The sequence below is a fragment of the Nomascus leucogenys genome, chromosome 8, assembly GCF_006542625.1.
Source record: "Nomascus leucogenys isolate Asia chromosome 8, Asia_NLE_v1, whole genome shotgun sequence".
Taxonomy (NCBI): domain Eukaryota; kingdom Metazoa; phylum Chordata; class Mammalia; order Primates; family Hylobatidae; genus Nomascus; species Nomascus leucogenys.
Genome location: NC_044388.1, coordinates 61,771,652 through 61,799,314, shown reverse-complemented (window position 1 = coordinate 61,799,314; position 27,663 = coordinate 61,771,652). Strand labels below are relative to the sequence as shown.

Sequence of the window (27,663 nt, the reverse complement as noted above, 5' to 3'; positions counted from 1 at the left end):
ATTAAGTAATGCAACATAAATATTTAAAGTAATATTGAAATATATAGAGTATCTTCTTTTTATTTTCATTATTTTTTATTTTTTGAGACAGAGTCTTGCTGTCCCCAGGCTGGAGTGCAGTGGCCAGAACATAGCTCACTGCAGCCTCGACCTCCTGGGCTCAAGTGATCCTCCCACTTTGGCCTCCTGAATAGCTGGGACCACAGGCGTGTACCACCACGCCCGCCTCATTATTATTATTATTATTATTATTATTATTATTATTGAGACAGGATCTCTCCATGTTACCCAGGCTGGCCTCCAACTCCTGGGCTCAAGGTCTCCTCTGGCCTTGGCCTCCCAAAGTGCTGGGACAACAGGCATGAGCCACCACATCTGACCTTCCTTTTCTATTAATGTGAAATATTTTAAGATATGACCCAGGGACGCGCGCTCGGACATGGTCGTGCCCCGCTGACCGCTGTCTTCCTCCCACCCGCAGGCATCGGCAAGAACGTCATCTGCGACCGTGCGGCCACGCCGCTGGACGCCTTCCGCATGACCTCTGCCGCCCACTACTACCCCAAGCTCATGAGCATCATGGGCAACGTGCTGCGCTTCCTGCCAGCTTTCGTGCGCATGAAGCAGCTGATCGAGGAGGGCTACGTGGGTGAGCCGCTGGTGTGCGAGGTGCAGGTGCACGGTGGCAGCCTGCTGGGCAAGAAGTACAACTGGAGCTGCGACGACCTGATGGGCGGCGGCGGCCTGCACTCCGTGGGCACCTACATCATCGACCTGCTCACCTTCCTCACCGGCCAGAAGGCCGTCAAGGTACACGGGCTGCTCAAGACCTTCGTGAAGCAGACTGACCACATCAAGGGCATCCGCCAGATCACCAGCGATGACTTCTGCACCTTCCAGATGGTGCTGGAGGGCGGGGTGTGCTGCACCGTCACCCTCAACTTCAACGTGCCCGGCGAGTTCAAGCAGGATGTCACTGTGGTGGGCTCAGCCGGGCGCCTGCTGGCCGTGGGCACCGACCTTTACGGGCAGCGCAACAGCGCCCCAGAGCAGGAGCTGCTGGTGCAGGACGCCACGCCGGTGAGCAACTCCCTGCTTCCGGAGAAGGCCTTCAGCGACATCCCCTCGCCCTACCTGCGCGGCACCATCCAGATGATGCAGGCGGTGCGCCAGGCCTTCCAGGACCAGGACGACCGGCGCACGTGGGACGGGCGGCCCCTCACCATGGCCGCCACCTTCGACGACTGCCTGTATGCCTTGTGCGTGGTGGACACCATCAAGAGGTCCAGCCAGACGGGCGAGTGGCAGAACATTGCCGTCATGACCGAGGAGCCGGAGCTGAGCCCCGCCTACCTGATCAGCGAGGCCATGCGCCGCAGCAGGGTGTCCCTCTACTGTTAGCACAGACTGAGAACCTCGGGGACTTGAGCCTTCTGCAGGGGGTGTCCACAGAGAGGGAAGGGCCGAGGGGAGAGGGTGGCCATGGGGAATGTGGGGATCAGGGAGGTGGAGGGACAGTGTGAGTAAATGGCATCTGGGAAGGTAAACTCCAGTCCCGGTGACCGACCCCAAACCAGACTGTTGGTGGGCTGAGCTCCTAGCCTGGAAGCATTCAGGAGAGCCTGCCATTCCTGGGGTGATCCCTGCTGGGTATTTGCACGAGAGTGGTTTGGTTTAGCTGCCTCTGCTGCCCTTTACTGTGACAAGCAAGGAGGGGTTGCTTCCCTCCCTACCTCATCCATCCCACACACCTTGGCCTTCTGCAAGCCAAGTGGTTCTGCGAGGTCAAGGAACTGGTATCAGATGGCAAGCTCAGTGCCCGGGACACCCACTGCTGGCAGGAGAAGGCCCATTTTCACAGTCTGCAGAAGCCTGTTAGGCTGGGGTTGGGGGTGGGATGGGCTGGTGAGAAAGTTCAAATTCCAGGAAGCCACTTTTTATTGGATGTGAGATATCTAAAGGCAAAAGTACTTAGTAGCAAAGTGGCCACCTTTTGATTGATTGGGCTTCCTCATAGGAAGCACTGGGGGTGTGTCTTTGTACTTGGTTCATTGCCCTTCACCTGGTGGAGAAAGAGAGGTCAGAAATAGCAAGCAGGACTCCTAGAAGCCACAAGGAAAGAGCACAGGCTGCACCAAAGCAGGGGCAGCAGAGAATAAAATATCTCTTTGAACTTGTCAACAATTAAAAAACTGCAAGGAGTCACCTTATAACACTGTTTCCAGTAAACGTGGAATTGAGTATCAGAGGGATTACTGAGGTGTTAAGGTAGCCCTGCCACATGGCTCTCCAGGCAGGGCCAAGAAGACAGCACAAAGTATGGGTTTGACCATAAGCTCATATGCTGCCCCCAAAGACTGGGGACAGCTGTGTGCCTCAGTGTTGCAGTGTGAATTCCTAAACAGAGGGTAAAGTGAGCCTAGCCAGGGAGGTGTTTGGGGCTCCATCACCCATCTCTCCTACCAAGCTGGGCAAGAGCTTTTAGGAGATTCATCCAGCTTTGTGGGTTTAAAAAGGAAGCCTTCAGTTCCAATCAGAATCCTCTTTCCTTAAAAAAAAAAAAAAAAAAAAAAGGTATTTTCCTTAGCTCCAGCATTTGCTTTCAGGATTCTGACACCTGAGAATTTGGGGGTAGGTACGAAACAAAACAAAACAAAAGGACAACAAGAAGCATTATTTCTAGTGTTTCTAAAATGGGGGTTTAGAACCCCCAAGGGGCCACACTTAGGCTTGAGAAGGCTAATGTTGGAAAAAACATGTTCTTCTAATTGGTCTCCTGTCTGTCTTGTCCTTGCACACTCTGCTTACAGAGTTTTGTTAGAGATGCTGAACTGCAGGCTGGGAGCAGGCAGTGCCAAAAGGGAACAGACACACACACACACACGCGCACACACACACACACACACAGATTTTTGAATGCTTGCTACCGACAAATGTCGCTGAAACCATTCTTAAAAAATTCAGATCTGGTCTTGAAAGAAAGATCCAATCAAGTGCATTCAGAGAACAGGGAATTATCCTGTTATCTTTGTTTAATTCTTCACCCCATGTAAGACATTTATCAAGGGTGGACGTGGAAGCCATTCCTCATAAGTCTATGTAGCTTTTGTTCACAGGCCCACTGAAGTCCAACAGGTGTCTTTACATGCAACTGAGGTTTAGAGTTCTTTTCAGATAGTTGCCATTAGAACTAGAAGGGAATCTAAGAGGCCTGGAGTCCACCCCCAGCCTGTGTAGGCAAAATCTGAGAATGAACAGTCCAATCAGTTGCATCCTTCATTGTCCTCCCTAGGGTCAATATTCTTTGAAGCCCAGGCTACTCATAGGTTTAAGTGTGGTGTGTCCAAACACGAGGGGAATGCTGGGCATTTTCTAGAACAGAGAAGTAAGTACTGCCTTCCTGCAAAGAGTCACCCTGCTTCCTGAGGCATTGCTACAGCACTGCAGGGTGGGTCAGCTGAAACTCCATGCGTGGTTCATTGTGGTCCCTGACCTGTTGCTGACAGACTTCATGGTCAGCATTCCAGCTCTTGCAGCTATCAGTTCCAAACCAGAGATTTGCTGGAATGGAAGTCTCCCAATAATAGTTTGAACAGAGGCCCATGTCATGGACTGCTTTGGTTCTCATTCTTCTTTTCTTTTTTTTTTTTTTGAAATGGAGTCTCGCTCTGTCACCCAGGCTGGAGTGCAGTGGTGTGATCTCTGCTCACTGCAACCTCTGCCTCCCAGGTTCAAGCGATTCTCCTGTCTCAGCCACCCGAGTAGCCGGGACTACGGGTGGCTGCCACCACAGCCGGCTAATTTTTTGTATTTTTAGTAGAGACGGGGTTTCACTGTATTAGCCAGCATGGTCTCGATCTCCTGACCTCGTGATCTGCCTGCCTCGGCCTCCCAAAGTGCTGGGATTGCAGGCGTGAGCCACCACACCCAGCTGGTTCTGGTTCTTCTAAATTGCTCCCTGGGAAAGTAGTTTTTGGGGAAACATTGGAATTTATTATTATTATTATTTTCTAGCTAGCCTGAAGGGCTCCGATTAAGGATGAAGGGAAAGCAAACAAAATGATTCAATGGGTTTCATTTTTCTAAGTCATTCATAACCTAAATAGGGATATTCCTGGGGTTTCAATTGTATGTTTCTGTACTATACCATAATACTTGGGAAATCTTTTCCCAATACTTGGGGTTTTGGAGAGAGGTCCCCACAAAGGCCTCTAAGCTCTGTAATAAATATTTAATGTCTAAAACAAAAACTCTCATTTGACGCTGGGGTATTAGAAAGAACATACATTCTTTAAAAGAGGCATGAAAAAATATTTTAGTGAGTGTACTCAAATTTTATCTACTGAAATGCATGTAGTAGGTAGATGAAGGAACAAGAGAAAGAAAAGAACTGGATAGTTCATTTTCTTTAAATATAAAATGTAGCAAATGGGTTTGAGATACTCCTTTAGTGCTCCATTTGCCCTTATCCCACCACATGCAAAGACTTGATTTGGGGTAGCTATATGAAGCTGAAATCTCTGGCCTTCAACAGCGTTCTGCAGAAGGACTTTGTTTCAGCCCAGCACCGTTCATCATGCCCTTAGGGGTCTGGGTACCCACAGCTGACTTTGACCTAGGACTAAAACCCAGCAATCTTTTGGCTCCTTTCTGCTTTGTTTAATGTACGTCAAGGGCCTTGATGTAAGGAGGCAGTGCTTTAGGAGTCTTCCCATTTAGTTCCTGCACGCCTGTTTCGTTCCCATCAATGTGCGAATGGCCTAGATTCCAAGTTCTGAGGGAGGGTGTGGGTCAGGGTTCTTAACTGGTATCTGAAAAATGTTTGGGAGTGCCCTGGGCCTATTTGAAAAGTTTGAATCTGTGATCACTGTCAGCTCCTCCAAGACTTCTCCTCTCAACAGACAATTGCACTGTAGGGCACCCCAGACTCCCCTTAGCCTACATGGCAGCAAATACCACTGTGCCAGGTATATCTGGACTCTAGGGTAGTCTTGGCCAACTCCAAGACTGGCCAACTCCAAGACTTGTCCACTGTGTGCAGAGTATTTTAAGTATGTTATCTCATACAATCCATAAAAAAACCCTATAGTGTTGGGTATTGCTATTTCTTTTATACACATGAGAAAATGGAGGCAGTAAGAGGAAGAGGAACTTGTTCAAAGTCACACAACTGTTAGGCAGAAGTGAGAGATCATTCAAATCCTTAATCTTCTCCTCCAGACCACACTGCCTCCCAGGAAGAGACGTGGGCACCTCCTGCTCTTGCCAGGCAGGAAACCGCTCCTTATCAACGTCTACAGGGGTCTGCTGTCACACCCAGGAAGGACTGTGACAAGCATGGACTGGCCTGCAGCTCCACTCAGCCTGCTGTCAGCACCCTCCAGTTCAGCAGGATGCAACCTCTGATGTTCTGCCAGGAGACTGTAGAGCTGCACATAGAAGTAGCCAGTGTTTCTTCCCCTTCCAAAATGGAAATATCACTCAGCCTCTTTTAAAATTGACTTCCTGTGTTGATTTTGATTGTAGGTGATGCAGCAGGCCTCAGGGCTGGGGATTTTCAAAATCTTGTTGGCTATTATAGATGGCCTTGGAATTTGCTCTTGGGGGTCTGAATATAACGTAGGTAAATGTCCTTTCTCAGGGAGTGGGGCTTTAAAGTTCATTTGTTTGTCACTCAAATGTTAGCTGTGCACTGCACCTTTACACCCTTACTCTCTTCATCTTGTCTCATAGCCACAGCTATTGAATTTGACCTGTGATCATAAGTTGGGTTTCTGATCTGATCTCTTGCATTCTGGTGGGTACTGGGGGCAGAATCAGCTTTGTTAATGATTTTCTGGGCAGAAGGTAAATTCAGCTGCATCTGAAGGGGCTTCACAGTCCAATAGCTGTCCCTTTGTTTTACATAACAGAGAGTGATGGTCAAGGCCACCCACATCTTTAGTGGTAGAGCCAGGACGAAAAGTCAGGTTTTCTGCCTCTTAAGTCTCATGCTGCCTCACACAGCACCTCCAGAGCTCTAGGGAAAGGAGGCTCAGAGAGATGAAGTGACTTGTCTGAAGTCCTGTGGCTAGTGGGTGGAGAAGTTGGAATTAGACCTGCATTGCACCTCGATTCGCTGAGCAGTTGCAGGGAAATCCGGAAATCCTTTTTCTTTGTTTGTTTGTTTGTTTGTTTTGAGACAGAGTCTCACTCTGTCACCCAGGCTGGAGTGCAATGGCATGATCTCAGTTCACTGCAACCTCTGCCTCCCGGGTTGAAGCGATTCTCCTGCCTCAGCCTCCTGAGTAGCTGGGATTACAGACACGGGCTACCACGCCCAGCTAATTTTTGTATTTTTAGTAGAGACAAGATTTCACCATATTGGTCAGGCTAGTCTTGAACTCCTGACCTTGTGATCTGCCCGCCTCGGCCTCCCAAAGTGCTGGGATGGCAGGCGTGATCCACCGTGCCCAGCCGGGAAATCCATTTTTTAAAATAAACTCAATTATGTCTTGAACCTACTCAGAAAACAAGCTGTTTAAAATGTCCCATTGTGACTGTAATGTGATAATGATCTCTAACTTGTATTTTATTTGGCAAGGATGGGGGATGTGCATCAAATCTTCACCTCTGGGATTTCCTGAGGCTTGCTCCACTTGGCTCACTCTCCACCTGTATCCCCACCCCACTCCTAGATATTAATACAAATCTAGCCCTGACCACCGCCTACTGCTCCACCACCGCCCACTTTCGTTGGCCTTCAGAGCCTTGGAGTTTACAGAGCAGAGGCCATGACATTGGGGAGCTTGTTTAAAAATCAATGATCAGAACCCCACATTTTAATTTCCTTTTGGGGAGAAAGAGGAGGGCCATGGAAGAAAAGGGGTGTGCAGCTGGAGCGTTATAACAGTCTTTCTCAGCGGCAGGCATGCCCGCCCCTCCATCTTCTCCCCACCAGGCACAGGAGCCAGCAGCTGGAGTGTGCTCTGAGTTTCAGGGGACCCCCACCCAGTCTGACTGGGGCTTCTGGGACTTCTCATAAGAGGAGTCAAGACCTCCTGCGCTTCTTTAAAAGGTGATGGGCTCAGTATTCCCATTGGCATCTGGAGGTGAAGCCAGTACTCTCTCAGGAGTGGAAGGAAATGGCCCACTGGCCTTTTTCTCCCCCACGTCACAGTCCCCATTTGCTGGAGCCCTTGAGGGGGCCACCGAAACTGTGGCTCTCATTCAGCCTCCTAAAGTGTTGCACTACTGAATCCTCCTTTCTGTTTACACCAGCAGTGAATAGAGTAATGAAAAGAACATATTATATGCAATGGCTTGATGCTTAGTGTGGCAATCAAAGCTTGCCTGGGCAGATGTAGGCAGGGGCTAGAAAATAGTCATGGAGTTGTCACCAGGTCACTGTCTCTCTCCTTCTCCTTCCAGGTCTCTACTGTCCCCTGCAGCCACCACAAGGGCTAAGCTGTTGAATGAGCTCCTTGGTTTTTCCTTATAAATGCAATGACTTATTTGTGATTCTTAGTCTAATCCCAGGCTAAGAAACAAACAAAATCTTGTGACCTGACCCATTCCTTTGCCGCCTTCCTTCTCTTTCAGGCACCTGGACGTATTTAGTATTCTGCCCTGTGCCTTGCCCAGGGGAGGGAGAAGTTTCTAGCAAACATGGCTTTCTGTCTGCTGCCTGGTGCTTTTATAGAACTTCATCTGCTTTGTATTGTTGTTGTTGTTTTTTAACCAAAACAGCATTTGTTTGGCTGTCATTGTCGAGTATATATTTATTGTGTTTTACAAACATGAGTATATATGTATGTATATGTATAAAACCAAACTTATATATATAAGAAGTCAAGGCATGTATACTAGATATTTTAAAGAGTTATTTATCAAGGGAAAAAGATGTGTGTTATAAAGTAAACAGAGTCTATATTTTCTATATAATGTAGATAGTCAAACATAGCTTATAAATTATAGGAGGTTTTGGTTTTCTTTTTTATTATTAAAGGAAAAAAAGAAGAAAAAAAAGACAATGAATGCAACTGTTCTTAGTGTTTTTAAGGCCAAACTACTGTGGAAGCTGGGAGGCGGCCCTCCCTGCGGGCCTCCAGCAGCCCTGTGTCCGCCGCTAGGAGCTCCAGAGCTGATGCCCATTGTGACCTCTGCGATGCTCAATGCTCGATGCTCGATGCTCGGAGCCAGCGGTCAGCATCACTCAGCCAGCTGGCCTGTGCCGCTCCGACGTGGCTTCCAGCTGTTCTCCGCAATTTGCATTGGTGGGATAAAGGAATGAAAAGGATAAATAAAGATTTAAAAGAAAATAAAATTCCAGCTCTCTGCCTGTTTTTTACACCCTGCTGCTCTCAGTATAGGCGCCTGATCAGTTTGTGGGATCTGAAGCATGAATGGGTGCATCCAAGGTAGAGGGGTGTGTGTGCCTGTGGTGTTTGTGCGTGTGCTGGGGGAGGCTGTTCATGAGTCAGCATCCATGAAGCTGAACAATAGAAATCAACAGACCTACAATTTTGATTGAAAACCAAAGCATGTGAGAACTGGAGGCACTTCAAAGCCATCTGCTTCAAACCCTCATTTTGGAAATGTGAAAATGAAAGGCAAGTAACCTACCTATGGCCTCTGGGTATGTGTTTGTGTGTCCAAAGCTAGTGTGGACAACCAAAGCTAGTGTAGACAAGAAGAGGATGAGAACATAGCTCTTAGATTGGGGGAGCAAATTTTAGAATTCTCTAGAATTCTCTAGTATTTTAACACTGTAACCTAATACTTCACACCAAGCACTGAAAGGCACTTTTTTTTTTTTTTTGAGACAGGATCTTACTCTGTCACCCAGGCTGGAGTGCAGTGGCACGATCACAGCTCACTGCACCCTCTACCTCCTGTGGCTCAAGCGATCCTACCACTTTAGGCTCTTGGGTTGCTGGGACTACAGGCACATGCCACCACGCCCAGCTAATTTTTTTTTCCTGTGTTTTGTAGAGATGGGGGTTTCATCATGTTGCCCAGGCTGGTCTCGAACTCCTGGACTCAAGCGATCTGCCTGCCTCAGCCTCCCAAAGTGCTGGGATTACAGGCATGAGCCACTGTGCCCAGCACTGACCATTTAAAAGAGCATCTTTGCTCACTTCCTTCTTAGCAGTGTTTAAGGGCAGCCGTCTCAGATTGAGCTCAGCCTAATTTCAAATTTGCATGACATAGAGTATTTTATGGAGGGGCTGACCTTTCCTTTCTATCTTTTGCTGAGTCTTAGAGAATGCTCATGAATGTTCCTTCTGGTCTATGGTTTCCCCTTCACTTAAAAATAAGAATTAATACTACAAAATCTGAAATCTCATTGACTCCTTCATGAGCAGGTCCTGATATAAATACATCCAGAATTCAGTCCATCTATTATGCTAAAATTGTAGCAACCCCCCTGTATCCACATAGATTATTATCTTGAACATATGACATTCTCATACCACATGATTCTGCAGTAAATCTAAGAGCAGTTCTAAATAAGGCCAAAAAGGAGAGTGCTTTGTCAAAACTAAAAGCACCATCCACCCGAATGTGAGGTGTCATCACGATGGCATCCATTCCCCTAAGTTTCTTTCAGCAACGTGACCTGAGAACCAACCCTCAATGAAAACTCGAATCTCCTCACCAGTTATATAAATTTTAAATCTAGGAGCTAGTTCTTCTTTCATGGGTTTTGGATTCTCTTTGTGATGGTTTGTCTCAATTTAGTCCCATTTCTTGCTTTGTAGATCTGGGATTATGTGTCTCCTAGTAAACCACATGATATGATCAGCGGTGCTTTCATAGTCTCTGAACTGTTGCTTAAAAAGAACAGATATAATGGCCGGGCGCGGTGGCTCACGCTTGTAATCCCAGCACTTTGGGAGGCCGAGGCGGGCGGATCACGAGGTCAGGAGATCGAGACCACGGTGAAACCCCGTCTCTACTAAAAAAATACAAAAAAATTAGCCGGGCGTGGTGGTGGGTGCCTGTAGTCCCAGCTACTCGGAGGGGCTGAAGCAGGAGAATGGCGTGAACCCGGGAGGCGGAGCTTGCAGTGAGCCGAGACTGCGCCACTGCACTCCAGCCTGGGTGACAGAGCGAGACTCCGTCTCAAAAAAAAAAAAAAGAACAGATAGAATTGCATGGTAAGTCATTCAGGTTGCTCTTTACTGGTGAAATGAAGAGAAACCTGGGTGTCCTCTGATGTCTGTCTACACACTCCACCTCCCAGATTCACAGAACCATTTTCCGGTTTCACTTCCTGCTTCTTTTATCTTGTGCATTTTTAGCACCTGTTGTGACAAGCCTGGGTGACTCGATCTAAAAAATGAAATGACTGTTACAGTTACTGTAAGAATGAATTACAGATACATGATGTATGCAGAATTCTGTATAGAAATGAAAACAAAAATAACTTCACCTCACTCTAATTCATAGGCTCCCATGTTATTGACTCTTATTTACCTAACTTTTGCTTAAGCAGGAAAGATCCCTCTGCCTAGATATCTCCTAGGCTTGGTGCCCTCACTCCCCCACCCCAGCCCTTATGCATTTGGCAGTAGCAATGACCCCTGCAGGGAATGTTGTCCAAGAAGTCTAGATGATAGAGATGAAGAAGGCACATCACTTCAGAGTTTGTGCCAAGTCACTGCCAGAAGCGCAGTGTTACAATTTACTTGAGCCAAGACTGCTACAAAAAGCTGAAGCAAATGGAAACTATTCAAAATCCTTTGCCTTGTGCATTCAAGTTGAGGCTCCCTTTTGAATCCTATCTCTGAGTCTACATCTGCTAGGTAAATTCCTGAGCGAGGACTTGAGCTGTGACAGCTTTCGTAGCATTGCTGTGGTCCAACCACAACTCTGTAAGATAAACTCCAGCATACCTAAGCTGTTGTTGGACTTCCTCTAAAGTGTCATTCTAATTATAGACACACCTTTCTCTCCTGATTTTATACAGATTCTAATCACCTTAACTGCTTCTCTTCAGCCATGAATGAAAGTGAAAGATTAAGTCACTTTTAGAAGCCTTCTTGGGCAATTATAGATTAATTCATTTCTCGCTCATTGAAGGGACTCAATCCTAGAACAATAGTCTGGAATACATGTGTATGTATGCCCCTTTGTCTCTGACCTACTCATCATTGGCCATCAATGCCCTGGGAAGGAGGGACCCTAGGAAGGCCTGAGGGGCTGCAGCTGATGTGCAGATCATGTGCACAGACCCCACAGGTTCAGGCTCAGTGTTGAACTTCCCCATGTCACTAACTCCCTTGTAGGAAGAACGAAAGGGTCTAAATCCGATTTAAGTCAGACGTAGGCTGTTTGAGGCGCCTATGGGAATGGCAAATCACTCCAGACTCCTCAGAAGCAAAGGCCAAGCAGGACTGAGAGCTAGTGAAACTCCAGGGAGAGGAGCAAGACCAGGATCTGCGCTTTCTCAGCTTCCCAAAGCTGCCTGTCTCGGAGCTAACAGATGAGGCTGACTCTTCAGAGTTCTAGGCCAAGGGATCTGGACTTGACAGTCAAGTTTCCGCCGTGAAGCAAAAGACAGAGCTAGCCTGGAAAGAGCAGCTCTGTATCACTCCGGCGGTGAAGTGCTAAAACTCGACATCTCCCTGAGGAAACAGGAGAGAGGAAAGGATGGGGAGAAAAAAAAGAGAGGAAGGAGCTGGCATGAATGGACCAGCAAGGGAAGGAGAGGGGAGCAGGAAAAGTGGTAGTTCACGTAGGGTAAATTAGATGAAGGGGAACAAACAGACGAAAGGTCAGAGGGCTCTGCACTTAAAATAAGGAAGGTTGTGAAGATAAGTAAATGTTGCCTGAGATATCTGAAGTATGGTTCCTCTTTGGCTGACAAGCCTTAATCTGCACTCTGGAAACAGCTTGTTTGAGGAGGAGGACGGCAGACAAGGAGGAATGAGGGAGGAATTCTTACAGGAACCATCTGGCTGAGTCACTTTTAGGGCTGTTCGAAGCTATCAAACTGTTGACATTTCCTGGAACTTCTTTAATGCCAGCAACTGTGTTAAATGAGCAACATCCCTAAGACCCCGAGTGCACCTTGGATCCCCTCCTCCTTTCTTGTTGCTTTTGTGATTTGCAAATCCCCCAAACCTGAAGTCTTCAAGGATTTAGCATCTGCCATTTCACCACCTTTAGAGGGACAGAAGCAATGGAATATGTGTGTGTGTGTGTGTGTGTGTGTGTGTGTGTATGTGTGACTATATATACATCTATATATATATATATATATACATATATAAAGGGGAGTTTATTAAGTATTAAGTTTTTATAAGTTTATATGTGGCCAGGTGCGGTGGCTCATGCCTGTAATCCCAGCAGTTTGGGAGGCCGACGCAGGTGGATCACGAGGTCAGGAGATCGAGACCATCCTGGCTAACACGGTGAAACCCCATCTCTACTAAAAAAAACATAAAAAACTAGCCAGGCATGGTGGCCGGTGCCTGTAGTCCCAGCTACTCGGGAGGCTGAGGCAGGAGACAGGCATGAACCGGGGAGGCGGAGCTTGCAGTGAGCCAAGATCGCGCTACTGCACTCCAGCCTGGGTGACAGAGCGAGACTCCGTCTCAAAAAAAAAAAAAAAAAAAGTTTATATATGTGTATATACATACACACACACATATATATTATATATATATATAAAGGGGAGTTTATTAAGTATAAACTCACATAATCACAAGGTCCCACAATAGTCTGTCTGCAGGCTGAGGAGCAAGAAGAGCCAGTCTGAGTTCCAAAACTGAAGAACTTGGAGTCTAATGTTCGAAGGCAGGAGGCATCCAGCACGGGAGAAAGATGTAGGCTGGGAGGTTAAGCCAGTCTCTCTTTTCACATTTTTCACCCTCCTGATTAGATTGTGCCTACCCAGATTAAGGGTGGGTCTGCCTTTCCCAGCCCACTGACTGAAATGTTAATCTTTTTGGGCAACAGCTTCACAGACACATCGAGGATCAATACTTTGTATCCTTCAATCCAATCAAGTTGACAGAATTATCCATCACAAAGGGCAAGAGCGTTTGTGCCAGCTCAGGGCTCTCTTCTTTGTCTCATAAAGCCACCAGTCCCAACATAAGGAGCCCACCCCGATGAACTTCTCTAATCCCAATTACTGTCCAAAGACCACAACTCCAATCAAAATATGAATTTGGGGATTAAGTTTTTAACAGATGAAATTTGGAGTACACATTCAAATCATAGCAGTAAACATGGCACACAAAAAGTTAAGAACCTCTGCGTACTGTAGAAATTGCCTTGTCTTGATCCTTACTCCCAACTATAAAATTTTTCCCATGCTTATTGATTATGATTTGAATAATGACATAATTCATTTAAAACAGATATTCTGACACCAAAGACTCCTCTGGGTATCCAAACCTTTGTCTGGAAGATCTTGTTCCAAAGCGGTGTTTCTAAACATAGCAGTGTGTCAGAATCAAAAAGGCATCCCAACATGAGCAGGTCCTGAGGCACTGCCCCATACTATCTGCATCGATTTCAGGCAGAATAGGTGGCTGGAAAACTTTTAAATGCAAACGCCACAGGCATCTATTAAAATGCCTAAACTGTACAAAAATAAAAGTATACAATGAAAGTTAAAATCCCTTCCACTCCAGAGCTTCATTCCCATTTCTAGAGGTTATCACCATCAACAATCTGTGTTCTCCTCCTAGTCATCTGAGTGCATACACACCCATTATATGTACTATACACACTGTTCTGTGGCTTGCTGTTTTTTTTTAAAAAAAATAAGGATTTTTAACATCTCTCCACATCAGCACAGAAAAACCTCATTCTTTTTCAGTGGCTTTACTGAATGAAATCTGCATTAAAAAATTATAATTTAAAATATGTACTGGGCCGGGCATGGTGACTCACACTTGTAATCCCAGCACTTTGGGAGGCCAAGGTGCACAGTCACATGAGGCCAGGAGTTCAAGACCAGCCTGGTCAACATGGTGAAACCCCATCTCTACTAAAATTACAAAAATTAAAAATTAGCCAGCTATGGTGGCACACACCTATAATCCTAGCTATTCGGGTGAGTGAGGCATGAGAATCACTTGAACCCAAGAGATAGAGGTTGCAGAGAGCCAAGATCACACCACTGCACTCCAGCCTGGGCAACAGAACAAGACCTATCTCAAAAAAAAAAAAATTCTGTGGTTCTGGTGATGGACAGTGGTCATGGTTGCACAATCATGTGAATGTACCAAACACTACTGAAATGTACACTTAAAATGGTTAAAATGGGCCACCTACACTGGCTCACATCTGTAATCCCTGCACAGATGTGAGGGATCCACAAGCTGAGGTGGGTGGGTCGCTTGAGCCCAGGAGTTCAAGACTAGCCCAGGAAATGGTGAAACCTCATCTCTACTAAAAATATGAAAATTAGCCAGGCATGGTGGTGCGCACTTGCAGTCCCAGCTGCTTGGGAGGCTGAGGTGGGAAGATCGCTTGAGCCTGGGGAGTGGAGGTTGAAGTGAGCCGAGATTGCACCACTGTACTCCAGCCTGGGCAACAGAGAGACCCTAGCTCCAAAAATATATAAATAAATAAAATGGTTAAATGGTAAATTTAATGTTACATACATTTTACCACAATTAAATAAACAAAAACAAAAACAAAAAACAAACTTTTTGAAGCTGCCCAGGTAATTGAGCTGCTTTGCTCCTCCTGCCGCTGGTCCAGTCACCAGCCTGACATTTTGGAGACGCCTACTCTCATTTTGCCTCTTTTGCCACCATTCTGAGTCCACTCCTTCTAGAGAAATTAAAAGCAAAAAGACGAGTTGTATTTCTTCATGGAAACAATTCCCTCCTCTCCACGGGCGGCTGCTGACACGGAGCTGCAGTGGTATGAAAGGGCCCCTCCCTAAGCCTGTCAGGAGTCGGCAGACGGCTGTTATGCTGTTGGTGCCACCGACAGCCCCAGTACTCTGGGAGGACAGAATCCCTTTCAGCTCCGGAATGCCTTTCATCCTCTGTGTTGAAAAGCGCTGTAGAAATCAGGCCAGGGCTTGTGAAGCGATTCAAGCCCAGGCCTAAACAGCCCAAAGAGTCCGCTGTGGCAGAAGTCTGCATGGAAACCTACCCTTCCCGTCCCTGCTAAAGCCTCCTTGTATTTTCTTTCACTTGCATTTCCACATGCTTGACCCAGCTACAGGGCTCAGAAAAAGCCTTTTCACACGTGATACGTTCAGATAAGTCAAACCCCCTGAAATTCTGCGTGACGTGGTGTATCTGTGCCGTTTAGTGTCATTCCATTGATCCACAGACTTGGGAGCAGTTCAGATCTGACGGAACAAAAGCTGGTCCAAGGACATCATTGTCAAATCTTCAATCCACAGGCAGCCTCTCCCAGCACCTCGGGAACTCTGAGTCCCAGAAGTCCATGAAGTATTGCCTTGGCTACAGGCAGACACTTCACAAAGAGGATTTTGTGACCTGGACAAGTTACTGTGGTATGCAAAATTCTTGCATCTGCCTGTTAAGGAATCACTGAATGTCTGGGCGGATCTGTCTTGATATTTTCCACATTCACGCAGCATGGCTGTAAGGTCTGTCTGAGTCTCATCAGTTGGGTCCTGGCAGGGAGACGACTCCACTGGAGGCCCAGGATTTTCCTCTCCCCGGCTGGTTTCTCCCAGGTCACTGCACATACCAACATTTCATCATTTCGTGGAAGTTTTCTTAGGTGTGGTGAGGCGTGGCTCTGACCTCATCTCACAGGTTCATTCGAGATTCTTCTCCATTTTCTCCTTCCTACACAACAGCCACTATACTAAGAGTCGCTTCCCTGGAGCCTCTCACCGTGCACCACTGCCACCCACTGCACTGCCAACACTGTGTCCACGCATTCAGGAACTGTCCCTTCGGTTAGGGTTTTACCTGCTCAAACATCATTCCTTTCAGCTATGGTGGCCTTGCCTGGCAGGCCTGGTTCATGTTTAAGAAATGGAATCCAGGGAGTGGTGAGACCTGGCTGTTCTCTTTGGAGAACTGGGGGCCGCCACTCTCAACGTGTTTTCGTTTTCCTGCTGCCTTTCTTCTGAGATCAGACATTCTCAGACCCCATCCTACGGCTGAAATCCTGGCAATTGCCCTATAGTGAGGTATGGGAGTTGGGAGCAAGCCCTGTGGAGGTCCAAACAGGCCCCCGAGCTCCTGGCAACTGGGTTTCCTAAGATAAAGGTCTTGCTCCTGGTTGCTGGTTTGCCATGGTGCCAAATAGGCCCTTTACAGCCTTATTATGGCATGGCTGTTTTCCAAAAATTAACCAGTTCTAGTGTGTGTTTCAAGAAACCTTACTTTCAGCACAGGAAACAAATACCAGCTTCTCATTCTGGTTTTCATGCTCTGGGTTGCTAGCTGGCAACTTTTGCCTGCCCTGAGACTCCTGAGAGATGTCACACCCTGCACCATCAGAGTCGTGTGTTCTGTAATCGGTTTTGCTTGGATTCTCAATCAGAGCTACCGTCTTCCCCACCTGTGCACCCCAAGTCCACCTGGGTGATACTGCAGTCTTTAAGGATGGGGACCAGACAGGTGTGGTGTGGAAAGTTACCTCTAGGTAACTTTCTCTAGGTCGGCACTTCTCCAAGTATAGCCCCAGGTCAGCAGCATCAGCATCACATAGGAAACTTGTTATAAATGCAAATCCTCAGTCCCACCCCAGCCATGTCGAATCTGAGGCTGGATCCAGCAACGCCCCCAGCTGAGTCTAATTCACGCTCACTGGGGCCACGGCTCTAGGTGAGGCTTGTTTGCCCTCCACCTGTCCCTTATCGCAGGAGTCCACAACCTCCAGGCCACGGACGGGTACTGGCATTATACTCTCACAGGAGTGCAAACCCTATTGTGAACTGTGCATGTGAGGGATCTAGGTGAACGCTTTTTATGAGAATCTAATGCCTGATGATCTGTCACTGTCTCCCATCACCCCCAGATGGGACCATCTAGTTGCAGGAAAAGAAGCTCAGAGCTCCTACTGATTCTACATTACGGTGAGTTGTATTATGATTTCATTATATATTACAATGTAATAATAATAGAAATAAAGTGCACAATAAGTGTAATGCACTTGAATCATCCTGAAACCATGCCCTGGACCCCTGGTCCATGGAAAAATTGTCTTCCACAAAACCTGTTCCTGATGCCAAAAAGGTTGCAGACTGCTGCCTTATAAGAATCACAGTTTTAGGCTGGGCGAGGTGGCTCATGCCTATAATCCTGGCACTTTGGGAGGCTGAGATGGGAGGATCACTTGAGGCCAGGAGTTTGAGACCAGCCTGGTAAACATATCGAGACCCCATCTCTAATTAAAAAAAAAATAAAGAGTCACAGTTTTAGAACAGTGGCTGCCAGCCCTGGCTGCATCTTAGGATCACCTGGCGAGCTTTTATAAAGTATGGATACCCTGACCTCATACCTAGAGGTTCTAATTGAATTCATCTGCTGGGTCACAGCTCTTCACGTGATTCTAATGTTCAGATAGGTCTTTAAGAACCATTCACAGCCAAGTGCGGTGGCCTACGCCTGTAATCCCAGCATTTTGGGAGGCTGAGGTGGGTGGATCACCTAAGGTCAGGAGTTGGAGACCAGCTGGGCCAACATGGTGAAACCCCGTCTCTACTGAAAATACAAAAATTAGCTGGGTGTGGTGGTGCACACCTGTAGTCCAAGCTTTTCTGGAAGCTGAGGCAGGGGAATTGCTTGAACCCGGGAGGCAGAGGTTGCAGTGAGCTCACACCATTGCACTCTAGACTGGGCTACAAGAGAAAAACTCCATCTCAAACAAACAAACAAACAAAAAACCACTCACAAGCTTCTCCATGCAGTTTGGCAGCCTTGCGAGTAACCACCCATTTGTTCCTCACCACCTCCTCCCAGCATAGAAGTAATTTATTTTTTTGCAGTTCTTCATGATCACTCGTCAGCCAGAGAGGTAACAAAATGTAGGACAGAGCATTGCCAGGTTCAGGAAGAGACTTGGATTTCTAACCCGACCCCTCACTGGCTGTAAGCCTTTGGGAAAATTAAATCAGCTAATCTTTCTAGGCCTCAGTGGCTTCCTCTACAAAATAGGAATTATATTAACATTTATTGGATAGTCTCTTAAGGTCTTTTCCAGGAAAAAAATAAATCTTTGGTTCTAAGAGCTTTTGAAAGGTCTGAACTTGTCTTCAGCATAGAATTGCTAATATTGAGTTTTCATCCTTCAGGATGAGCAGAAAATATTGTGAGCCAGTCCATTTTGTGTTTTTTCCAGTATTCACAAATATGGGCCAAGCCTAAAAGGGACTGGCACTCAGCACCCAGATGCCAAGAAGGAAGCCATGACAGTGGTATGTTTGTACTCCTGCTCCGTGCCCTAGAATGTTCCAGTGGGCACTCTGCGGCTGCTCAGGAGAAAGACTTCCATGCTTAGTGTGCCCCCCACTGCCACCCTCCGTATTCACAGACATCCTCGTCCTTTCACTGCCACTTAGCTACCCACCCTTCCTCCTGACTCCTCTTCACTTTCCTTTTATTTTTTTTGAGGCGGAGTCTCACTCTGTCAACCAGGCAGGAGTGCAGTGGTGTGATCTTGGCTCACTGCAACCTCCACCTCCCAGGTTTAAGTGATTCTCCTGCCTCAGCCTCCCGAGTAGCTGGGATTACATGTGTATGCCACCATGCCGGGCTTATTTTGTATTTTTAGTAGAGATGGTGTTTCGCCATGTTGGCCAGGCTGGTCTCGAACTCCTGACCTCAAGTGATCCGCCCACCTCGGCCTCCCAAAGTGCCAGGATTACAGGCGTGAGCCGCTGTGCCGGGCTTCTCTTTGCTTCTCTTTTTGGCCCTGCAAAGACTACAATAATCAGCCTGTGATTATCTTCACGGAGCTCATCCATCCAACCCTACTAACGTGAAGACTCCTATGAAAAACAAGTCGAGTGTTCCAGGAAGGAGAAGGTGAATAGGTCAAGTGTTTCCTGAGTCAATTGCTTAAATAAAAACAAAAAAAATTTTTTTTTGCATATTCACTTTCTTCCCTGAAAACAAAATAGTTTGGTATTCCCCTTCCTCCTATAGCCCCACCTGAGGAAGTCATGGGATTAGAAGGCTGAGAGGAAGTAATGGGATTAGAAGGCTGAGAGAAGCTGGTAAGTTGTTTCAAGCTGATAGTGTGTCCTCAATACTATGTTAAAAGTCAAGTAAACCTGTAATTTCTAGGAATCTCTTCACAGAGGGAAAAAAACTATATAAGGACCCCAGGAATTTGGCTAGAGGACACAGCCAAGCCTTCCCATTGTCGGGGTCACCACGGAGAGGCAGGGATGGGTTCCACATGCTGGTGTCCCAACTTCAGTTCTTCTGCCCACTCTGGACTCCATTTCTGTCATCAGGGAACACCCATCCCTTCTCTGGAGGAGAGGTGCAGGACAGGGCTTCAACAGGCACTGGGCTGTACAAGTTCTAATCCTTTTCCCCGCCTGAATTTGGGAGATTCAAGTGCAGTGGGCCAAGAATGACAGTCATGCTTTTTATCCACAGGGGATTAGGTGTGTTCTGATCAAGATGAGAGCCTTTTATTCTCTTTTCCGGATCCTTCCCTTGCTACTGGCAAGATTTATGCATATTCCGGATCCCAGGTCTGTTGTCCCTTTATGCCATGTGGAAGTTTCCCAGGACTATAGAGAAATGTCTAGATGTGCAGATGCCACACACTAATTCTTAGAGTTTCTACAGCCATTATGACTAAAGGGGTTTTTGTATACTGTTTAATTTTTTGGTTGGGTCTTTGTTTCATTTTTTCTAATTGAGGGGGAATTTTAAATTGTAACCATTGTTACATCCTGAGCAGACACAGTACCTTCAAGACAACTTCTCTATCCTTTTGGTTTTATAATATATGCATCCTAAGGCACCCTTTTCAACATTACTTAGGTGTCAACCTCAGTGTACAATTCTACAATGAGTAGAAACTGCATCACAGTGAAATAAACTGGTCCAGCTGGTATGATTCGATGGTTCTGGCACTTCCCGCACAATATTCCTCTCTCCCATTCTGTCATTCATACCTGAAACTCCACCCTACTGATTAATGACATATCCATCCTAAAGTACAAATATCTCAGGAGAAAGCAGCTTATTGATGTTGCCTGAGTGATACTTTATCAGATCCTTTTCAATATGGCATCCACTTGAGAGCTGGGTTACAAAGTGGGGAAAAGTGGGCAAGAGCATGATTTATGCAGAGATGGCCTGAGATAGGGCCCTATTCAGCCAGGGGAGTGTGACCATGCCCTCATGTAATCCTCACCACCATAGCAGCTATTGTTTAGTGCACCCCCACCCACCAGCCCCTGCTTTTGTTTTTTTGTTTTTTTCAAATTCAAAGCTCAGACAGGTTAATTAACTTACTAAGAGTAGCACAGATGGCAAATGATAGAGGTGGTGTCTAAACCCATATCTCAACAGGAAGCCAGATTCCACCGTGAAATGCCAATTAATTCTGAGACAATCCTACCTTTTTCTTATAACATCACTCATCTAATCAATTTCGAGAGTTTCCCACCGTCCTGGTGATGAGGCAAAGGGCCAAGAAACATGGAGCTTCATGCAGTACCTGAGAGATCACAGCCAAAGAAAAATTACTCCAGTGATCCAAAGAAAAGAAGCTTCTTCGGGATCTCCAACATGCAAACTGTAGTTTTGTATTGTTTGTTTAAAATAATTAATCAGGTCAGTTTGGCTTCCTGTTGAACTTACTTGAGGTCTGTAACACTGCTAATGAAAGGAAATAAGTGAATGTTTGAGGATGAAGAGTACGTGCTAGGGTACTAGCATGTAGATTTCCAGAAATGTTTTAAGTCCTAAATTAGTTTTCCTTGATGGATACCTGCCAACTACCTGTTTGAAATTAGACTTTAATTCTTTATATTGTGTTGAAGTTCTGATTCCATCCTATGAAGAAAGAGTTTTTCCCATGATCATTTATGCTTTGCACTTGCAGGGGCGGGTGTCTGCATAGGTTAGAACCTGGTATGATCCCTGGAAGAGAATAAATAAGAGCCTAATACATGTTTGTGGGGAGAGGAAGATAGGGTGAATGTGTATTAGGAAAAAAATGTCTGTCGGTTTAGGAAATAATTTCGGGGCCCTTCTGGGAACTCCGCACCAGAGGAATCCAAATCCAGAATAGTGAGAAGATGCAGAGGAGGAAATGAGTTGAAAGTTTTTCAGGAGACCAGAGTTGAGTTTCCTCTGATTTAAACTCAGGATAATTGAGTCAAGTATAAGAACGGAGGAATGGCTGGGCACGGTGTCTCATGCCTGTAATCCCAGCACTTTGGGAGGCTGAAGTGGGCAGATCACGAAGTCAAGAGATCGAGACCATCCTGGCCAACATGGTGAAACCCTGTCTCTACCAAAAATACAAAAAATTAGCTGGACGTGGTGACATGCGCCTGTAGTTGCAGCTACTAGGGAGGTTGAAGCAGGAGAATCACTTGAACCCAGGAGGCGGAAGTTGCAGTGAGCCGAGATTGCACCATTGCACTCCAGCCTGTCGAAAGACCAAGACTCCATCTCAAACAAACAAAGAACTGAGGAATTAGATTGTGTTGCTGGCATTCTGAAGGTGGGATGGCGGCAAGATAGCTTAGGCATGAGTAGAACAATGAAGAAAGTATACGTTTCTCAATGAAGAAGGGAGAGGAGGATGAGATCAAGAATGAACACAACAGTACCAGAAGGCCAAAGATGCCCAGGATTGGGGGAGCAGGGCCTCTCTTGAATTCTGTTTTTCTTAATTGGCAAAGAGCTGGGCTCTCTGCCCTCTGCAGCTGCACTTTCCTACGAATGTAAGATTGGCACCTTTACATCTGCTCACATCTCTGTTCTAGGGGTTTCATGGCATTCAAAGAAGTGGTCCTGCAAGCATATTTTTATGGAAATCAATTTTTTTTGGATTTAAGTTTGGTTGCATAAAACAGAGTCTCAAAGTAATAGAAACGTAATCAAGATGCAGGTCTCCTTCTCCTTCGTGCAGCAGGGGAAGCTAGAATGGCGGCTGTTCTGACGAGCTGCCGGGGGTTGGACTTATCTATCTGGTTGTCCCATTTTTCCTGTGGAGTCGTCTTTGTCTGGATGGTTCTGGATGGTTCTGGATGGCTCACCCCTGTGACTGTATTCCAGCCATCAGGAAAAAGGAAAAGGGAGTGTCCCTTCCCTTGAAGAGTATGACCCCAAAGTTTCACGTAAAACATCCCTTTCCCATCCTTTGACCAAGACTTAGTCTCATGGTCACAGCAACCTGCAGGGCAGGCCGAGAAAAGAGGTTGACCTGGCTCACGGTTCTGCAGGCTGTACAGGAGGCACAGGGGCATCTGCTTCTGGGGAGGCCTCAGGAAGCCTTTACCCATGGAGGAAGGCAAAGGGGGAGTGAGGCACTTCACAAGCCCGGGGTAGGAGGAAGAGAGGGAGTGGGGAAGTGCTACACACTTTTAAACAGCCAGATCTCACGATAACTCACTCACTCACTATCATGAGAACAGCATCGAGGGGATGGCGTAACCCATTCATGAGAAACTGCCCCCATGATCCAGTCACCTCCCACCAGGCCCCACCCCCCACACTGGGTGTGGACACAGATCCAAACCATGTCACCCTATTATACCCACAGGAGGTTTCCCCACTCTGGGCCACTTTGACCTAAACTTCCACGTTATCAGTTGCTACCATACTTGACTTTCCGTTTAGATCACTCCCTAAAGACCCAACTTCAGCTATCCTAGTATAGAAATGGATATATCCCACTTAAAAAAATTTTTTTAATTCAAATAAGACATTTTTGAAAAAAGAAACTAGGCCAGGTGCAGTGGCTCATGCCTGTAATCCCAGCATTTTGGGAGGCCGAGGCGGGTGGATCACTTGAGGTCAGGAGTTCGAGATCAGCCTGGCCAACATGATGAAACCCCATCTCCACTAAAAATACAAAAATTAGCCAGGTATTGCAGTGCACACCTGTAATCCCAGATACTCAGGAGGCTGAGGCAGGAGAATCGCTTGAACCCGGGAAGCAGAGGTTGCAGTGAGCCAAGATCGCACCACTGCACTCCAGCTTGAGTGGTAAGAGCAAGACTCCATCTCAAAAACAAAGCAAAACAAAACAAACAAACAAAAAACAAAGAAAAAGGAAACTAAAACTAAAGGAAAGGCAACATTAAAAATACTAACTGGTATGATCTAGTGCTCATTATTTATATAGTGTCAGCTACTGTTCTACGTGTTTTAGATACTTAACTCATTTAATCCTCACAACAGCCTGTAGTGCATGTATAATAATTATCAAGATCATTCTTTATAAGTGAAATAGAAAGAAATTTTGTTTTGTTTTGTTTTGATCCTTTGTCATAGAGCATGCGAGAACAGAGATGTGATTCAATCCCAGTGATCTGCTCTGGAGTCTGTACTCATTCTCCAGGTCTCCATTCTCTAGGTCTCATTCTCTCCCTGTTCACCAAAGCATGAAGACAGGCACTCACAGGGCATGCTCTCCTTGGCTAAGCTACCTGGTCAGTAGCTGTAGTTGGCTTGGAGGGCATGGCTTCCTGGCAATTCTGCTCCATTCCCAAGTCACACTTCCCTTTGTCTGGGCTGTCTCCATCTTTGGATAAGCCCAACTTTTTCTTTGGTTGTTTCAACCTGGCCTTTGGGCAGACCTCGAAGGCCCTGTGTATCATCCCTTCACTTGCACTCCTGATTCTAGGCCAACCATCCTCTACTAAAAATGAGGCTCCAGCATTTCTCCCCCTTCTTGCCAAATCAGCAATTATTCCTTCGCTACCAGACCGTTTTCATAATCTCAGAGACGTGCTGATTCTTCCTCTTGGCATTACCTCCTTATGCCCCCCACACCCAGCTACCACTCATTTATTTGCTTTTATTTGCAACAAAACTTCTCAAAAGAATTTCTAAAGGTCTCTGTCTCAATTCTTCCCCTTCCATTCTCTTTTAAAAACACCTCCATCAGTCTTCTTCCTCACTGATATTGTCAAGGTCACAATGGTGTCCCATTGTCGTCTCTCAGAACTTTTACTTGATGTATCAGCAGACTTTGACATGGTGGATCACTCCCTCCCTGATACACTTTTTAAACTTGGTTGCCAGAAAAATCTCTTGATTTTCCTCCTACCTTACAATTGCCCCTCCCCTGTCATTTATGCAAATTCCTCATTTTTTCCTTCATCTTTTAATGTTGGGGTCTATTTTTTCTCCTCCTCCATCTGTCCACTCCATTAGTGATCTCATGGCTCCATGTGCCTTTATTTGCTGACAGCTCCCAAGGATATACATACTGCCTGAAGCTCTCTGCTGAACCCCAGATATCAGCCAGGGTCCACTCAGGAGGCAAAAGCCACAGGGTAGTTTGCACAGGAACAGTTTAATATAATTATAATCAGAGACTGGAGTAATGGATGATGGGCTAGCAATCGGTAAAGAAAATGCCAAAGGATGCATAAATAGCAGATAAAGGGAGCTTCTGCCATCCATAAAGCTGAGATAGAGTGTTCAAGAAGAGAACAAATCTGGAAGAGGAGGACCTCCACTCATACTCTAGGGCTGAAATCCAGACCTTATTGGAAGGGGTGCAGCTGTGGCTCAGGGGAAGGTGGAAAGGTTTGCTGAAGTGCTACACTGATGGTACTGACAATCGGCCCTCTCTGGTGCTGGGGGAGCTGCCTGCTAGTTGGTGCTACACCTTGGAACTTGCTGCAAAGTCTGCTGATTGGTGCTGTGCTTCGGAACTTGCTGCAAAGGTATGGAGGGAAGCCATCCATAAGAGGTGTCTTATGCTGCCAGCTGCCAGGTACTGGCTGCAGCTCACTGTAGGACTTGGGTGCTGCACACACTATGCACACTGCAGGGGCCTGCCATGAAGCATTCACCAGGATTGGGAAGAGAATCCTTTCCTCCTGCTGCATCCCTCCAATGCACTCTGCTGAGAAACTTTCACATCATTCCAGAGGGCAAAGTCAAGATATTTACATGGCCCAGCTCCATTTCCACAGAGCAGATAATGAAAGGTGGATCTGGAGCTGAGAGGCAGTTAATTGATAACCGGTATACTCCAGAGTTGGGACCAGCCATCTACTCGACATTTCTACTGGATGTCTTATAATCTCAGAAGCACCAAGTCCAAGCCTGCTGTACATACACCTTTCCCCGTTCTTCTGGCTGCTTAGGTTTGATATAAGAGGTCACAGTTGACTCCCATCTTCTCTCACACCCCACCTGTAAATTGTGGGGAATGCCTATTGGCTCTACCTTAAACATATATCTATAATACCACTACTTGTGACTCCACCCACTGCTGTCCCCCTGGTCCTGGTCGTCGTCATTATCCATTGCTTGAATTGCAGGAATAGCTCTCTGTCTCTGTGTCTTCCCATGTGCCCTGACATCTATTTTCCACATAGCAACAAATGCAGTTCTTTGAAAATGAGTCATATTGTATCAATTCTCCGCTTAAAACTCCACATTTCACTTAAAGAAAAGGCCAAAGTGCTCACAGTGACCAAAGTGATCTAACTTCTCTCTCCCACCCTGTAACCCTTCTGCCACCACACATCTACTCTGTCCTTCTGTGGCTCCAGTTCAATACTGGTGCCCTTGTCATTCCTGAAATAAATAGACATGCAACCTCACCCCCAATCAGCATTTCCCTGATCAACTCTTTTCTTTCTGAAAAATAAATGTCCTTATTTATTATATCCATTGTTCATTGCCTGTTTGCCCCACTAGACTATATATCCCTACACTCCATAGGGCAGGGATGTTTTATGTATGCATTTGGACATACCCAAGCACTTAGAAAAGCCCCTGGAACATAGTGGGAGCTCAGGAAACATTAGGTGAATATTGAAGATCTAGCTGTGTATCCTCAACAGAGGATGGTGTCCTGTGGCCACACCTCCTGCCAGCTTCCTATATGCCTGAAGGAAGTTACTTTCTCTTCCTGTTAAAAGCTTGTGCTTCTACTGAAGCGTCTTCTCAAGTGCCTGCTTCTGATTTGGGAGCACCTTTGTTCCATCCCTCTGTCAGTGGCTCCAAGCTCTCTCTGTAGACCCATTCAGATGTTCACTTGCTACTTCTTCCCTTCAACCCTCTCATCCCAGCCCCTCTTATGCGCAGTGAAAAGAGGCCTTCCCACCCCAACAGCCCCTCAGGTCATCAAACCATCAGGCGTGAATTAGCAATCAAAGTAATCACAGGTGCTTTACGGGTTTATTTATTTTAATCCTCATGATAACCTTGTGAGGCAAATAGTGCCAATATGCCCATTCTACAGAATAGACAAGTGAGGCATTAAGAAGTTAGTATTTTGCTTAACTAGCACATTGAGTAGGTGGAATGTGTCTGTGCCCTGTTGCCAAAATGCAGTTTTATGTCATGAAAATCACAATGACTAATTTGAAGGGAGCTAAATCTGACTTGAACTTGAATTAAACATTGGTTTTGAGCTGAATTGTGAAGGGATAGAAGTCAAAATGTGATTTTCCAAAGTGAACAGTCCTTAATCAGTCTTAATAGGCTCCAATGGGAGCCCATCAGAACAGCCTGACATCATCCTGGGCTTCGTGTCCACACCCCCAAGACTAGCTGGTGTACAGGGTCTTAGGTTCCTATTTTTATTCCAGTTGTACCACCTCCTGGCATTATCTGAGCAATGGCTTCCCATTGCTCTGAAATCCCCCATGTATGCATTAGCGAGTTAATTCTTTCTCATTTTCTACTACCTCTCACAGTCTGAATGCATTCTTCTCTAACCCTTATGTAACCACCTACTGTGCACATAAAAGTGCTGGATGTTTGCATGGTTTTCTGGATTCACTCACCTCTCTTTCAGTAGATCACAAGCTCCTTGAGGGTAGGGGCATGAGTTCCCAGTGCCTGGCACTTAGGGACTCAAATGTTTGCTGAAGAAGAAATGTCCGGAGCCCCCTCCAGTCCCCTCTATCCCTCTTATCAAATGAAGCTCTCTGGAGAGGATCTGGTAAACTCATACCAAATGATCCATTTGGTTGAATGTATTACTCCTTCCTTCGGCTTTTTAATAGTGGAGAGAGCCTTAAGCCAAGGAAATGGTATTAAATACAGAGGAGGGGCAGGGAAGAAAGATTTGGGGGCAACTGGGGAAGACTGCCTGGCAAATCATATTATATAGTTGGACATCTCCTTTATCTCTGTGCACTGCTAAGCAAGTACTCCAGAGTCAAAACCGAGCCAGTCATTTTTCAGTTTATATCTTCAGAGACAGAAAGTGCCTGCATGTGAACAATGCTGCTTCCCCTGACTTCTTCACTCTAACAAACTCTCCCTCCCATTTTAAAATTTTTCATTTGCTGTGACAAGTTCCCTTATTGTTTTGATTTTTGTTTTTCCCTAAGACATGCTACTTCTCCTAAAAGAACTTTTTTTCTTTTTCATTCCTAAATGGTGACTTTTTTTTTCTTTCTTTGAGACAGGGTCTCACTCTGTTCCCCAAGTTGGAGTGCAGTGGCGCAATCACAGCTCATTGCAGCCTTGGCCACTTGGGCTCAAGCAATCCTCCCATCTCAGCCTCCTGAGTAGCTGGGACCACAGGAGTGCACCA

General features: G+C 46.2%; 1 protein-coding gene across 4 annotated transcripts in view; it reads left to right on the top strand.

Annotated features, from left to right (window-relative positions):
* The window catches only part of GFOD1 (glucose-fructose oxidoreductase domain containing 1), a 128,498-nt gene extending 120,193 nt beyond the window's left edge, over positions 1-8,305 (top strand). For 3 of the 4 annotated variants that reach the window (XM_012508788.2, XM_030817314.1, XM_030817313.1), the window contains exon 2: positions 482-8,305. In XM_012508788.2, the coding sequence (XP_012364242.2) occupies positions 482-1,401 (920 nt within the window). In that variant the 3' untranslated portion in view covers positions 1,402-8,305. The remainder of the gene's footprint in view (positions 1-481) is intronic. The other variant, XR_004031365.1, reaches the window with a different exon arrangement.
* The last annotated feature ends 19,358 nt before the right edge of the window (positions 8,306-27,663 follow it).